Source organism: Scyliorhinus canicula, chromosome 8 (assembly GCF_902713615.1).
Source record: "Scyliorhinus canicula chromosome 8, sScyCan1.1, whole genome shotgun sequence".
Classification (NCBI taxonomy): domain Eukaryota; kingdom Metazoa; phylum Chordata; class Chondrichthyes; order Carcharhiniformes; family Scyliorhinidae; genus Scyliorhinus; species Scyliorhinus canicula.
This window is the reverse complement of record NC_052153.1, coordinates 3020682-3034321: the sequence shown is the minus strand read 5'-3', so window position 1 is coordinate 3034321 and position 13640 is coordinate 3020682. Positions and strand designations below refer to the sequence as shown.

The window sequence follows — 13640 nt, the reverse complement described above, 5'->3', positions numbered from 1 at the left end:
GGTGTGGGTATTCGGGGACGGCACTTGAACTTTACACTCGGGGTCACCCTCGGAGGTGGCAGGGAATGGGGTAAGAAGTGTGAGGCCACCTTGGAGGACAGTTTACCCAGTGAGTGACCCATCATCACTTACTATCTCCATAGCCGTCCCGCTCACCCCCACACTAAGGATATATGTGCCTGTGAGATGGAATGGCCATCACACATGCAGGGAGCCCCCAAGCGAGCTGTGGAAGGTGATCCTGAGGGCAGGAGTCAGACATTATCAAACGACGAGGAGCACCAGAGCTCACCTCCCAGCGAATCGTCACCATCCTCCGTTGTGGACAAGATTCACTGATACTGCCAACCCCGGGCTAACACCATGGTGATGCCAGTAAGGGGGGAGGGGTGGTGGGATGGGAGGAGGCAGGAGCGACAGGGAGGTTGCACTGAGGAAGGAGGGACGGGGAGGATATGAGTCGCTATGGGGAAGATGACACCACTTGGAAGGTGGTGGGGGAGGAGTAAAGGAGGGGAGAGTATGGAGAGGTGTGATAGGGTGGGGGAGGTGTGGTGGGGGGGGGGGTGTGATAGGGTGGGGGAGGTGTGATAGGGCGGGGGAGGTTTGATAGGGTGGGGGAGGTGTGGTGGGGGGGGTGTGATAGGGCGGGAGAGGTGTGATAGGGTGGGGGAGGTGTGATAGGGTGGGGGAGGTGTGATAGGGTGGGGGAGGTGGGATAGGATGGGGGAGGTGTGATAGGGCGGGGAGGTGGGATAGGGTGGGGGAGGTGTGATAGGGCGGGGGAGGTGTGATAGGGCGGGGGAGGTGTGATAGGGTGGGGGAGGTGTGGTGGGGGGATGTGATAGGGTGGGGGAGGTGTGATAGGGTGGGGGAAGTGGGATAGGGTGGGGAGGTGGGATAGGGCGGGGAGGTGTGATAGGACGGGGGAGGTGTGATAGGGCGGGGGGGTGTGATAGGACGGGGGAGGTGTGATAGGGCGGGGGGGTGTGATAGGGCGGGGGAGGTGTGATAGGGTGGGGGAGGTGTGAGGGTGGGGGAGGTGTGATAGGGTGGGGGAGGTGTGATAGGGCGGGGGAGGTGTGATAGGGTGGGGGAGGTGTGAGGGTGGGGGAGGTGTGATAGGGCGGGGGAGGTAGGATAGGGTGGGGGAGGTGTGATAGGGTGGGTGAGGTGTGATTGGGTGTGAGAGGTGTGATGGGGGGGGTGTGATAGGGTGGGGGAGGTGTGATAGGGTGGGGGAGGTGTGATAGGGTGGGGGAGGTGTGATAGGGCGGGGGAGGTGTGATAGGGTGGGGGAGGTGTGATCGGGTGGGGGAGGTGTGATCGGGTGGGGGAGGTGTGATAGGGTGGGGGAGGTGTGATAGGGCGGGGGAGGTGTGATAGGGTGGGAGAGGTGGGATAGGATGGGGGAGGTGGATAGGGCGGGGGAGGTGTGATAGGGTGGGGGAGGTGTGATAGGGCGGGGGAGGTGTGATAGGGTGGGGGAGGTGTGATCGGGTGGGGGAGGTGTGATCGGGTGGGGGAGGTGTGATAGGGTGGGGGAGGTGTGATAGGGCGGGGGCGGTGTGATAGGGTGGGGGAGGTGTGATAGGGTGGGGGAGGTGGGATAGGATGGGGGAGGTGTGATAGGGCGGGGGAGGTGTGATAGGGTGGGGGAGGTGTGATAGGGTGGGGGAGGTGGGATAGGATGGGGGAGGTGTGATAGGGTGGGGGAGGTGTGATAGGGTGGGGGAGGTGTGATAGGGTGGGGGAGGTGTGATAGGGTGGGGGAGGTGTGATAGGGCGGGGGAGGTGTGATAGGGTGGGGGAGGTGTGAGGGTGGGGGAGGTGTGATAGGGCGGGGGAGGTAGGATAGGGTGGGGGAGGTGTGATAGGGTGGGTGAGGTGTGATTGGGTGTGAGAGGTGTGATGGGGGGGGTGTGATAGGGTGGGGGAGGTGTGATAGGGCGGGGGAGGTGTGATAGGGTGGGGGAGGTGTGATAGGGCGGGGGAGGTGTGATAGGGTGGGGGAGGTGTGATCGGGTGGGGGAGGTGTGATCGGGTGGGGGAGGTGTGATAGGGTGGGGGAGGTGTGATAGGGCGGGGGCGGTGTGATAGGGTGGGGGAGGTGTGATAGGGTGGGGGAGGTGGGATAGGATGGGGGAGGTGTGATAGGGCGGGGGAGGTGTGATAGGGTGGGGGAGGTGGGATAGGATGGGGGAGGTGTGATAGGGTGGGGGAGGTGTGATAGGGTGGGGGAGGTGTGATAGGGTGGGGGAGGTGTGATAGGGTGGGGGAGGGGTGATAGGGTGGGGGAGGTGTGATAGGGTGGGGGAGGTGTGATAGGGTGGGGGAGGTGTGATAGGGTGGGGGAGGTGTGATAGGGTGGGGGAGGTGTGATAGGGTGGGGGAGGTGTGATAGGGTGGGGGAGGTGTGATAGGGTGGGGGAACCTCTGGTGTTAGGCCTCCTATTTGGTAAATCTGAAGGCATGTGGTCCGGCAGCTCCCCGAAGGACAGGCGCCAGTGGTACACATGTGGCCTGATGCGATGCCACCTTTGCACCTGCTCCTTGGCCTGTCGGACGGCCGGCACTGGAGCCTCACCAGATGGCCCACCATTCTGGGGCAGGCTCCTCTTGTGCAGGCTCCTCCCCGAGCAGGCCCTGTGCCTCCAGCATCCGTGTGTCTGCACCGACAGCTGTGGCCAGGTAGGTAGCGAGCATCATTGACTGTCCTCTGAAATTCATCCTCTGCAGGGGGTGGGGGAAGACATGTTAGCGAGATGAGTATCTCATTGTCCATCCAAATCCAATGGGCTACATGATGACATTGAGTTGCACTTCAGCTCCACCCTCCACATGTCCCCCCCAAACCCACCCCCACCCCTCAGCCGTTCCCCCGATAAGTTGCCTTCCGCACTGCACCCCTCCCCCATCAGTGAGGGCACCGGGAGCCTCTATCCTCACCACCCATCCCTGTCACCAGGGAGACCGGTGGATGCTGGTAGGCTCTGTGTCCCCTGTCCTGTCTCCCCAGTGGGTCTCCTCACTAGGTAGGCAGTGTGTTATCCCAACAGCAGGGTGGCACCTGGTTGTACAGTGGAGAGGGTCACCATGTGCCCCCAATCACCTCCAGGCATAGAGGCCTGTGTGTGGGCAGGTCCTACAGATGGTGGTGAGACAGGGGAGTGTATGTTTCTGCTGGCAGCGTAGCTGCAGTGTGATGTGGGTCCTGGGTGTGACACACAGGTTGTGACAACCTGTCAAGGGGCAGGATGGATAGCTGCACGGGTGTAGTGGGCAGGCTGGGGATCCTGCAGTATGAGATACAGTAGTTGATAATGTGACTGGTGAGGCCTCTGCCCTGAGAGGGGGCAGTTTGCCAGGGAGGGTGCCAAAGGCCACAGTGCATGTGTTTATTTAAACAAGGTTAAGTGGTTTCATGGGGTTGTGGTTTCTGTTATTGATACTGTAAAGATTAAGTGCCCACTTTAGCCCAATTGACCAGTGTTCTGTTCTTTGATTATGCTGATGTTGAATCTTGATGTGGGTGTGTTAACAAAGAACATTAGACTTTGTTTTACACCAAAACTATTTATTACTAACACTCCTCTAAATGATTACTATATTGTCTAAGATTAATACAGTTGAAAATAATGGTCCAACACTAACTTACACTGAGATACTACAGAGATACTCTAATATGTGACTGCTATCAACTCCTTACTAACACTTTGTCCTTGAACACATTGTGCATCCGGGACACGTGCCTGCATACTCACACCACCTGCTAGTCGGCTGCTAGAACCATAACAGTAAAACATATAACTTATAATACACATACAGATGATGATGATCTACTCATATTATATACAGACGATAGTCTACCTATCATCACAGTTAAATAGCTGGGTGGGATGCTGAGCAAGGCCAACAGCATGGGTTCAATCCCCGTACCGGCTGAGGTTATTCATGAAGGCCCTGCCTTCTCAACCTTGCCCCTTGCCTGAGGTGTGGTGACCCTCAGGTCAAATCGCCACCAGTCAGCTCTCCCCCTCTAAGGGGAAAGCAGCCTATGGTCATCTGGGACTATGGCAACTTTACCTTTACTGTAAAGGTTATGGATGATTGACATTTTTATTGCATTGTAGTGAACTGCCTTTATTAACATAGTGGAAAGTAATGAATTAATGAACAACATTTTTAAAGCTTTGATTTACGTGTCTTGCTGTCATTACAGAGTGAGTGGTTCTGTTCAGTGTATAGAATGGTAAATGGGCGTGGAAATGTGAGTTCAATCTTTACCCCAGCTCCCCCGGAATCTTTACCTTGCAATTTGTTTTTTCATCTTTTTTAGTGTCGCCAATAATATGGCGATCAGAACTTATCACGGTCTGCCAAGTGTGGTCTAATCAAGTTCCGTACAAATTTAAAATAACAGTTCTATTTTTCAATTATACCCCGCTATATTAGGGTTGCTGGAGCTCGAGGTGATATATTTGCCTGGGTAGAGGATTGGTTAATGGACAGGAAGCAGGGCTTAGGGATAAGCAAGACATTTTGAAGTTGACAGGCTTTGACTCGTGGATTGCCTCAAGGGTCAATGCTGGAGCCTCAGCTATTTACAATCTATATTAATGACTTTGAAAAAGAGACACAGAGTAGTATATCTAGGTTTGCTGATGATACGGAGGTTTGCGGAGTCTGCACGTCCTCCCCGTGTGTGCGTGGGTTTCCTCCGGGTGCTCCGGTTTCCTCCCACAGTCCAAAGATGTGCGGCTTAGGTGGATTGGCCATGCTAAATTGCCCGTAGTGTCCTAAAAAGTAAGGTGGGGGGGGGGGGGGGGTTGGGGTGGGGGGGGGGGGGGGGGGATTGTTGGGTTACGGGTATAGAGTAGATTCGTGGGTTTGAGTAGGGTGATCATTGTTCGGCACAACATCGAGGGCCGAAGGGCCTGTTCTGTGCTGTACTGTTCTATGTTCTATACAAAGCTAGGTGGGAATAGAAACTGTGAGGAGGACACAAAGAGGTTGTAAAGAGATATAAACAGGTGATGTGAGTGGGAAAGAAATTGGCAACTAGAATATAATGGAATAGTAGCTCGGCATAGGAGGTATGAGGGGCCATGGGGTGTGGGTGAAGGAGCACACCAAGACATAGGGGCATGATGGGTGAATGGAGTGCCATTGCTCGGCATACGGAACTTTCTGAATTCATCTTTTGTGGTCTCGGTGACTCCCCCAAGGAGCCGTGATCCACGATGCTTTAAAAACCTGGCTCCACTCAGAAGATTGCAGTGGGGTAGGACATGGCTAACCTTGCAATGGAGCCGGCCAGCTCAGGGAAGCTTGCAGTGGGGTAGGACATGGCTAACCTTACAATGGAGCCAGCCAGCTCAGGGAAGCTTGCAGTGGGGTAGGACATGGCTAACCTTGCAATGGAGCCGGCCAGCTCAGGGGTTCTGGGTGTGGGATTTTGACAGGAACCAGCCAGCTCAGGGGTTCTGGGTGTGGGATTTTGACAGGAGCCAGCCAGCTCAGGGGTTCTGGGTGCGGGATTTTGACAGGAACCAGCCAGCTCAGGAGTTCTGGGTGCGGGATTTTGACAGGAGCCGACCATCTCAGGAGTTCTGGGTGTGGGATTTTGACAGGAGCCAGCCAGCTCAGGGGTTCTGGGTGCGGGATTTTGACAGGAGCCAGCCCGCACCCATTAAAGGCACTTCTGAAAATCAGACAGCCCAGAAATAGGGTTGGGAATCCCGGAATCAGGACACGTGAGCCACTTTCAAAGGGCCTGCGAGACACCCCGATTTGGTGAAAATGCAACCCTTCTTCCTGGGTTGCCTGGCCTGACTCCAGCCGGTACCCGGCCCCCGGCAATGAGGATCCCACTTTCCCAGGCAAGTCCTGCTGAGGCGGGCTGAGCCAAGACTTTTCCTGACTCCCACTTCCATCCCTGAGGGTGAAAATACAGGCCATCCGGAAGAGCAAAAATAACCCTCCAATACCAAACCACTCACAACAAAGGTGAAGGGTCACAGATCTGGTTATCACCAAGATTCAGACCATCTTTCAATTCCACTGCTTCCTCTCCCACCCATTGCCCACCAAGCTGAACCTTTCCCAGGTTCCTCAGTGTCACCATAGCACTGAACGGTTATTGAATTGGGTACTTTAAAAAAAAAATTAAATCATTGAATGGTTTAGCTCAGTGGGCTGGACGGCTGGTTTGTGATGGAGAGCGAGGCCAACAGCGTGGGTTCAATTCCCGTATCGGCTGAGGTTATTCATGAAGGTCCCACCTTCTCAACCTTGCCCCTCGCCTGAGGTGTGGCGACCCTCAGGTTAAATCCCCACCAGCCAGCTCTCCCCCCTCAAAGGGGAAAGCAGCCTATGGTCATCTGGGACTATGGTAACTTTACTGACTTACTATCACTAAGCCTATCTCTTTAATTTCTCCACTACATCCCCTCTTTCATTTTAATTCATTCCATGCGGCTCGGCGCATTTTGCATTTACTATGCAGGGCCAAACGTTATTCAGAAAGGTCTATTAAGAGTTATTGTTCTGAACCGATCGTATTGATATTCAAAGACCGGCTGCCAATTTTGTTTGCCTGTTGCTGATAAATGGTTCAAAGATGCACAGTGATCCTTTGATCCAATTGAACCACAATTGGAATGTGTTATTGTACAATGGGTGGTTCCTAGGAATAATGAGACAGAGTCTTGCTGTTCCAGGCTATACTGCGAGTGTTTTAAATAAGAAACGGGTCTGGCTGGTAGTGGAGTTGACAGCACTGGTTAGATATGGCTCAGTTACTCACTTTGTTATTGTAGAACCCTCGCAGAGTGAACACATATGGAACAGGGTAGGATGCAACATACTGGTTTATTGACACACACACTAACTCTCTTCACTCTCCGAAGGGTCTCCAGCCCCGACCTACACTCAGCTTGGGGGTTTTATACTATGTGGGTGCTCCCCTTGTTAACAGGGAAGCCCCCACCCATTACAGGGGAAGTTCGTACTCTGTGGAGGTCACGGGGAACCGGATGGTCCACACACTGTGACCTCGGTGGGGGTAGTAACAGTTATACATTGAACTTTCACCTTGCACAATGATAGATATATAAGCCTCTGGCAGCTGGGGAAACTAAAGTCACTACATCAAGCAGTCAGGACATAGTCTGTTATATTGTTATGTTGTTTATAAAATGCTAGGAGCTAATTGTTCAGTGGGTGCACATCCAGGGGCCACATTTCACTGTCGCATTGCAGTCAGGTGCTGAGCAACATTGGAAAAGCAACAAGAAATATACTCGATTAAACTCCAGCATTTTAAGTCTAATATGTGATTATTTCTAACTAATGAGAACCAGAATACGTAACATAGTTACCATTTCATGGCTAATGATCTATTCAGTGACTAGATATTCAGATAGGTTCTCTCACCCTAACAACATAGAGAAATTGATTCACCAAACTGCCCTTGCAACGCAAAACTAAATCACATTAAATGAAAGCCCCTCTTACATTTATGACTTCAAAAGGTGCGCTATTATCTCCCAAAAGACTGCAGAGGAAAGAAAATCACAATTCAAGCTTACACGGTGCTAATTCTGGGTCGGTGACATGCAGAGGTCAGCAAGCACTCATGGGACCATTCAGCAATACCCTCGAGGAAGTGTAAACAAACTTAAATTACACAAAGAATATAGGAATGAAGGAATAGGAGTAGGCCACTCAGCCCATCGAGCCTGTTCCACCATTGTGAGATCATGGCTGATTGTTTATCTCTTTCCCGCTCCATCCCCATATCCCTTAATATCATGAGCCTCCATGTATCTATCGATTTCAGTCTTAAACATTGTGCTTCCTGGTCCAGCGAGTCTGCTCTGTCATTCGATCATGGCTGATCTCATCCTGGCCTTAACTCCACCATCCTACCCATTCTCCATAACCCTTCAACCCATTACCAATTAAAAACCTGTCTAACTCCTCCTCAAATTTACTCACTGTCCCAGCATCCACCGCACTCTGGGGTAGCGAATTCCACAGATTCACAACCCTTTGGGAGAAGTAGTTTCTCCTCAAATCTGTTTTAAATTTACAACTAAGACTATGACCTCTGGTTCTAGAATGCCCCACAAGAGAAAGCATCCGCTCCACATCGACTTCTTCCATACCTTTTATCATCTTGTATACCTAAACTTGATCTCCCCTCATTCTTCTAAACTCTAGAAAGTATCGGCCTAAACTCCTCGATCCCGCCTCATATGTCAAACCCCTCATCTCTGGAATCAATCTGGTGAACCTCCTCTGACCTGCCTCCAATGTGACTACATCTTTCCTCAAAAAAGGGGAGCAAAACTGTGCACAATACTCCAGGTGCACAATACTCCAGGAGCACAATATAGAACATAGAACATAGAACAGTACAGCACAGAACAGGCCCTTCGGCCCTCAATGTTGTGCTGAGCCATGATCACCCTACTCAAACCCACGTATCCACCCTATACCCGTAACCCAACAACCCCCCCTTAACCTTACATTTTAGGACACTACGGGCAATTTAGCATGGCCAATCCACCTAACCCGCACATCCTTGGACTGTGGGAGGAAACCGGAGCACCCGGAGGAAACCCACGCACACACGGGGAGGACGTGCAGACTCCACACAGACAGTGACCCAGCCGGGAATCGAACCTGGGACCCTGGAGCTGTGAAGCATTTATGCTAACCACCATGCTACCGTGCTGCCATACTACTCCACAATACTCCAGGTGCACAATACTCCAGGTGCACAATACTCCAGGTGCACAATACTCCAGGTGCACAATACTCCAGGTGCACAATACTCCAGGTGCACAATACTCCAGGTGCACAATACTCCAGGTGCACAATACTCCAGGTGCACAATACTCCAGGTGCACAATACTTCAGGTGCACAATACTCCAGGTGCACAATACTCCACACAACCAACTTCTTCCTCCTCCTACAACTGCAATTTGCTGGAAGGGTGCGGTGTGAGGGACAGACGTTCAGCAGCGGGCAGTTGGCCAGGTCTAAAAAGTTGAGGAGCGATTAAAAACTAAGATTCTACAGTCATGCTCAATTTTTGCAGCTTATTTATGCAACGTTCCCGCATGTGATTAAATAGGTGGACAGTGTTGAATGAGGAAACAAGGGACACAGGATTGAGGAGCCAGGTGAGTGTCATAATATACACATCAGTGTATAATGGTGCAGACACACACTGACTGACACACTGCAAGACCAATCAACACACACAACACAGCAGCCAATCACCAGTTAGGGCACGGTCACTATAAAACCAGAGGGCACTAGTTTTCCTGCTCATGCGGGATGCAGCCTCTGAGAAGGACAGAGCTTACAGCTTGTAGCACAGACCCTCACCATGTGCTGATAGTCTAGACTGGTCAGGATAGGCATAGGTCTTCAGTTTAATCTAACATAGTGTCGACCCACAGTGGAAGTATGTTCAACAGTTTCTAGCTTAATAAAATAGTGCTGTACTATTTCAAGTGTTGGTAGCCTGTATGTGTTACTGCTAAGGTAAACGCAGTCTCCACAGATCCAGAGTACCCAACACATCAGTGAGAGAGTCTTTACATTTGTTACTTTCTTCCCCTCAAGGTCAGGTCAGACTGACAGACTCACGCATTCCTCAGAAACCCAAACCTGGCTGACCACATTCAAACCTATTCACCCATTGCCCTCATCTTTGGGAATCTATATTAGCTCCCAGTTCAAAATTCCCATGCTCTGCCTTGCCTCCACCCACTTCTGTAAACTCCCATGAGCACTACAGACCCCAACCCCACACCGAAGCTCTGTCCCTGAGTCCACCCTCGTCTGCAACCCCTCTCGACACTCCAGGTTTGGCAGCTGTGCCTTTGGAGTTGTCCAGACCCCACACTCCGGCCATCCTACGCTAAACCTCACCACCTCTCTCCCTCATCCTTTGAAACAGTCCATTAAACCCACGTCTTGACCAAGCTTATGGTCACATGCTGCATCATCTCGTTTATCAGCTCACGTTATGTTTTCTCTCATTATGCTACTGCAATGTGCTTTGGGAAAATACTTTCAAACATTCAAAAGCTGGAAAAATGCAATTGATTTCTGTTGGATGTATCTCAACCAATCAGGATGGATTTTGATTCAATCACTTTGGGCACCACAAACTGTCATGTGAGTGTACCTTTAAGAAATGGGTGTTTATAAATGGGTGTGTATATAAATATCTGTCGTGAGAGTACCTTTAAGAAATGGGTGTTTATTACTGCAGTGGTGTCAGAGAGTGAGTGGAGCTGGGCTGTCTGTCAGCTTTTTACTTTCATTTTTGAGCAGGCTGCAGGGTGTGTTTTAGTTTCGTTTTCACTGTTGGAGCTGAAGCCAGACCAAGCAGGTGTACTGCTGTTCTCTCTGCCATCAAAAGACTATCTCTTAATCATTTGGTGAATTCAGAATTATAAATGTTTTCAGTAGTGACTTTAACCTGATGTGCTTCTGTTAAAGGTTTTGCTTTTAAGTTGTATGGATGTTAAAAAGGAAAGCTTAAAGGGTTACTTAGTGTTGTAGTCTTTGGGGGTTGTATTTGAATTAATGGTTGCTAAGATGTTCACTGTATGTTTTAAAAAGGTTTTTTTTTTTTAAATTTAGATTACCCAATTATTTTTCCAATTAAGGGGCAATTTAGCGTGGCCAATCCACCTACTCTGCACATTTTTGGGTTGTGGGGGCGAAACCCACGCAGACACGGGGAGAATGTGCAAACTCCACACGGACAGTGACCCAGAGCCGGGATCGAACCTGGGACCTCAGCGCCGTGAGGCGGTTGTGCTAACCACTAGGCCACCGTGCTGCCCCTGTTTTAAAAAGGTTAACTTGAGTTCATAGAATAAACATTATTTTGCTTTAAGAAATACTTTTCCATTTCCTCTGTACCACACCTGTATAGTGGGCCGTGTGCTCCCCATACCACACTCTATTAAAAGTTGTGGGTTAGGTGAACTCCATGATACACTTTGGAGTTCTCTAAACCCTGGCCCATAACAAAACGTACGTGGAACATAGAAAATTAACTTTAGCCGATTTACCACTGTTTACTTTCCAACTTCCTGAGTTTGGAAACACTGTCCCTTTAAACAATAAAATGTTGTAGGGCAGCATGGTGGCACAGTGGTTAGCATTGCTCCCTCACGGCGCTGAGGATCCGGGTTCAAATCCAGACCCTGGGTCACTGTCCGTGTGGAGTTTGCACATTCTCCCCGTGTCTGCGTGGGTTTCGCCCCCACATCCCAAAGATGTGCAGTGTAGGTGGATTGGCCACGCTAAATTGCCCCTTAATTGGAAAAAATAATTGGGTACTCTAAATTTATAAAAACAAAAAAAAAACAAAAAAAACAATAAAATATTGTTAAGCATCAAAAATCTGGAATCGAGTTTCGTATAATGAGTCATGAAATTGTCTGAGACAAAAATAGCTTCAACACATTTAACTTTCCCCATGTTAATGATTAAGAGTTCCAATTTGAATTGGAAGTCAACCCTCCTACATCCTCGCAGGGATCAATCTGGCTACATTTGTTTATTTGAAATTAGCTGGGGTATTTAAATGATTTACTTAGCTGGAAGCAGTCAGTGCCAAATATAGAGATAATGCTGAAGTACGCATGCAGAGTGGCTGGGTCTTGCAGCTCCAATCTGCTGTAATGTTGACATTTTAAGCTTCAATACTCTCACTATGCTGAAACATTGTCCTCACGCTGCTCAACCCGCTTCATTTTTAAATCTAACGCTTGATTTGGTGCTCGGTGTGAAAGAATCAATTAAAATTCAGGACAGTTACGTCAGAAATCCTTCTCCAATTAAGATTTCATCCACAGTCTGGTTGCATGGTAGCACAGTGGTTAGCACTGTTGCTTCACAGCGGCAGGCTCCCAGGTTCGATTCCCGGCTTGGGTCACTGTCTGTGCGGAGTCTGCACGTTCTCCCCGTGTCTGCGTGGGTTTCCTCCGGGTGCTCCGGTTTCCTCCCACAAGTCCCGAAAGACGTGCTTGTTAGGTGAATTGGACATTCTGAATTGTCCCTCAGTGTACCCGAACAGGCGCCGGAATGTGGCGACTAGGGGATTTTCACAGTAACTTCATTGCAGTGTTAATGTAAGCCTACTTGTGACAATAAAGATTATTAAAATTATTAAATTCCAAGCCTCTCACCTAGCTGAACTCCACCTGCATTTATTTGTAATTAATTTTCTTACTCAATGTTCAAGAAACCCTCAGAGCCAAGAGCAGCAGAGGATTTCAAACCATTTTAAAATGTAATCAAACCGGTGTAATCAATGGGCAGGATAATCAGCAATGTGTTCTTGGATCATGCCATCTGTTGTCAGTCGCATCCCATTGCTGAGCCGCCATTTCCCATTATTCACGGCCCGCATTGCTCAAAAATTGCACATCAGAACTTCCGACTGGTATAGCCGTGTCTACGTGGGTTTCCTCCGGGTGCTCCGGTTTCCTCCCACAAGTCCCAAAAGACGTGCTGTTAGGTGAATTGGACATTCTGAATTCTCCCTCTGTGTACCCGAACAGGTGCCGGAGTTTGACGACTGGGGGATTTTCACAGCAACTTCATTGCAGTGTTAATGTAAGCCTACTTGTGACAATAAAGATTATTATTTTTACTCTCTGATGATGTTAATGGGGTGCAAAATCAGGCAGGGTGTCAATTCCATTCCAACCAACCAACCAACCAATTTGATGGGCAATTTAAGTTAGCATTGCTCCCAATATCCTCCTGTTGTAATGCATTCTGTAATGCTTTGTATAGAGTCAGGTTAGTGAAGGGTTAAGAATTACATCTCAATAAAATAAATTAGTTTTGTTTCAATCTTTTGATTGGTGAATTCTTTGTCAACAACACATTCTGGAAGATAGGACAAAGAATACAACATATTACGGAGAATGGTAATATAACACATTCCTGCCCCTAAAGTTAAAGATAACTCACCAATGCTTGTCGGGAAGATTTCTTCATTGTTGATTTGGACCTCAATCCAATCCATCAGGAGGCTCATATACTGGGGGGCTGGGAGGGCAGTGGGTCTTTTGTATTTATGATCATCCTGCCACCGATACTCATACTTCTGTCCTCCTGACATGATGGGACAGCTCCTGTCAGTACAGAACTCACATATCGTCCCATAGATCAGATTAATGCGATTAAAGAAATCCACCACATGAACAGCAATCCAGTCATTGAGGTCTTCACCAGTAGGCAGCTGGACTGCTCCCTTGAGGTCCACTCCTGAGCTTAAGGAGGCCTGAGCTTTCTTGTGGAGTTCAAACCTCTGAGTGCCTGGTTCGAACTTCCTCTTTGGTCGAAAGGTCTTGTCTTTATTGAATACCTGCTTCAAAGCTGTTGACATGGTCAGATGTCAATTGCCTCACTAATAAACTCAGAATAGCCACGCTTTTAGTAACTTAACGTCTTCTATAATTTCTTGGTCCAATTTTCTGTAAGTCCTCAGTTACTTCCACAAACTTGTTAAGAAGGCGGTCTTCTCCTGTTTGAGGAATTGGGGTAGGGACAGGGGGGAAATAGTTTAAAATAAAAGTGTTATTAA

The 13640-nt window shown here is 49.4% G+C and overlaps 1 protein-coding gene across 8 annotated transcripts in view; it reads right to left on the bottom strand.

The window, feature by feature from the left end:
- Positions 1 to 13640, bottom strand: part of LOC119970054 (MOB kinase activator 3B) — a 148719-nt gene that overhangs the window by 31922 nt on the left and 103157 nt on the right. For all 8 annotated transcript variants that reach the window (XM_038804013.1, XM_038804016.1, XM_038804019.1 and 5 more), the window contains exon 2: positions 13025 to 13580. In XM_038804013.1, coding sequence (XP_038659941.1) covers positions 13025 to 13442 — 418 coding nt within the window. In that variant the 5' untranslated portion in view covers positions 13443 to 13580. The remainder of the gene's footprint in view (positions 1 to 13024; positions 13581 to 13640) is intronic.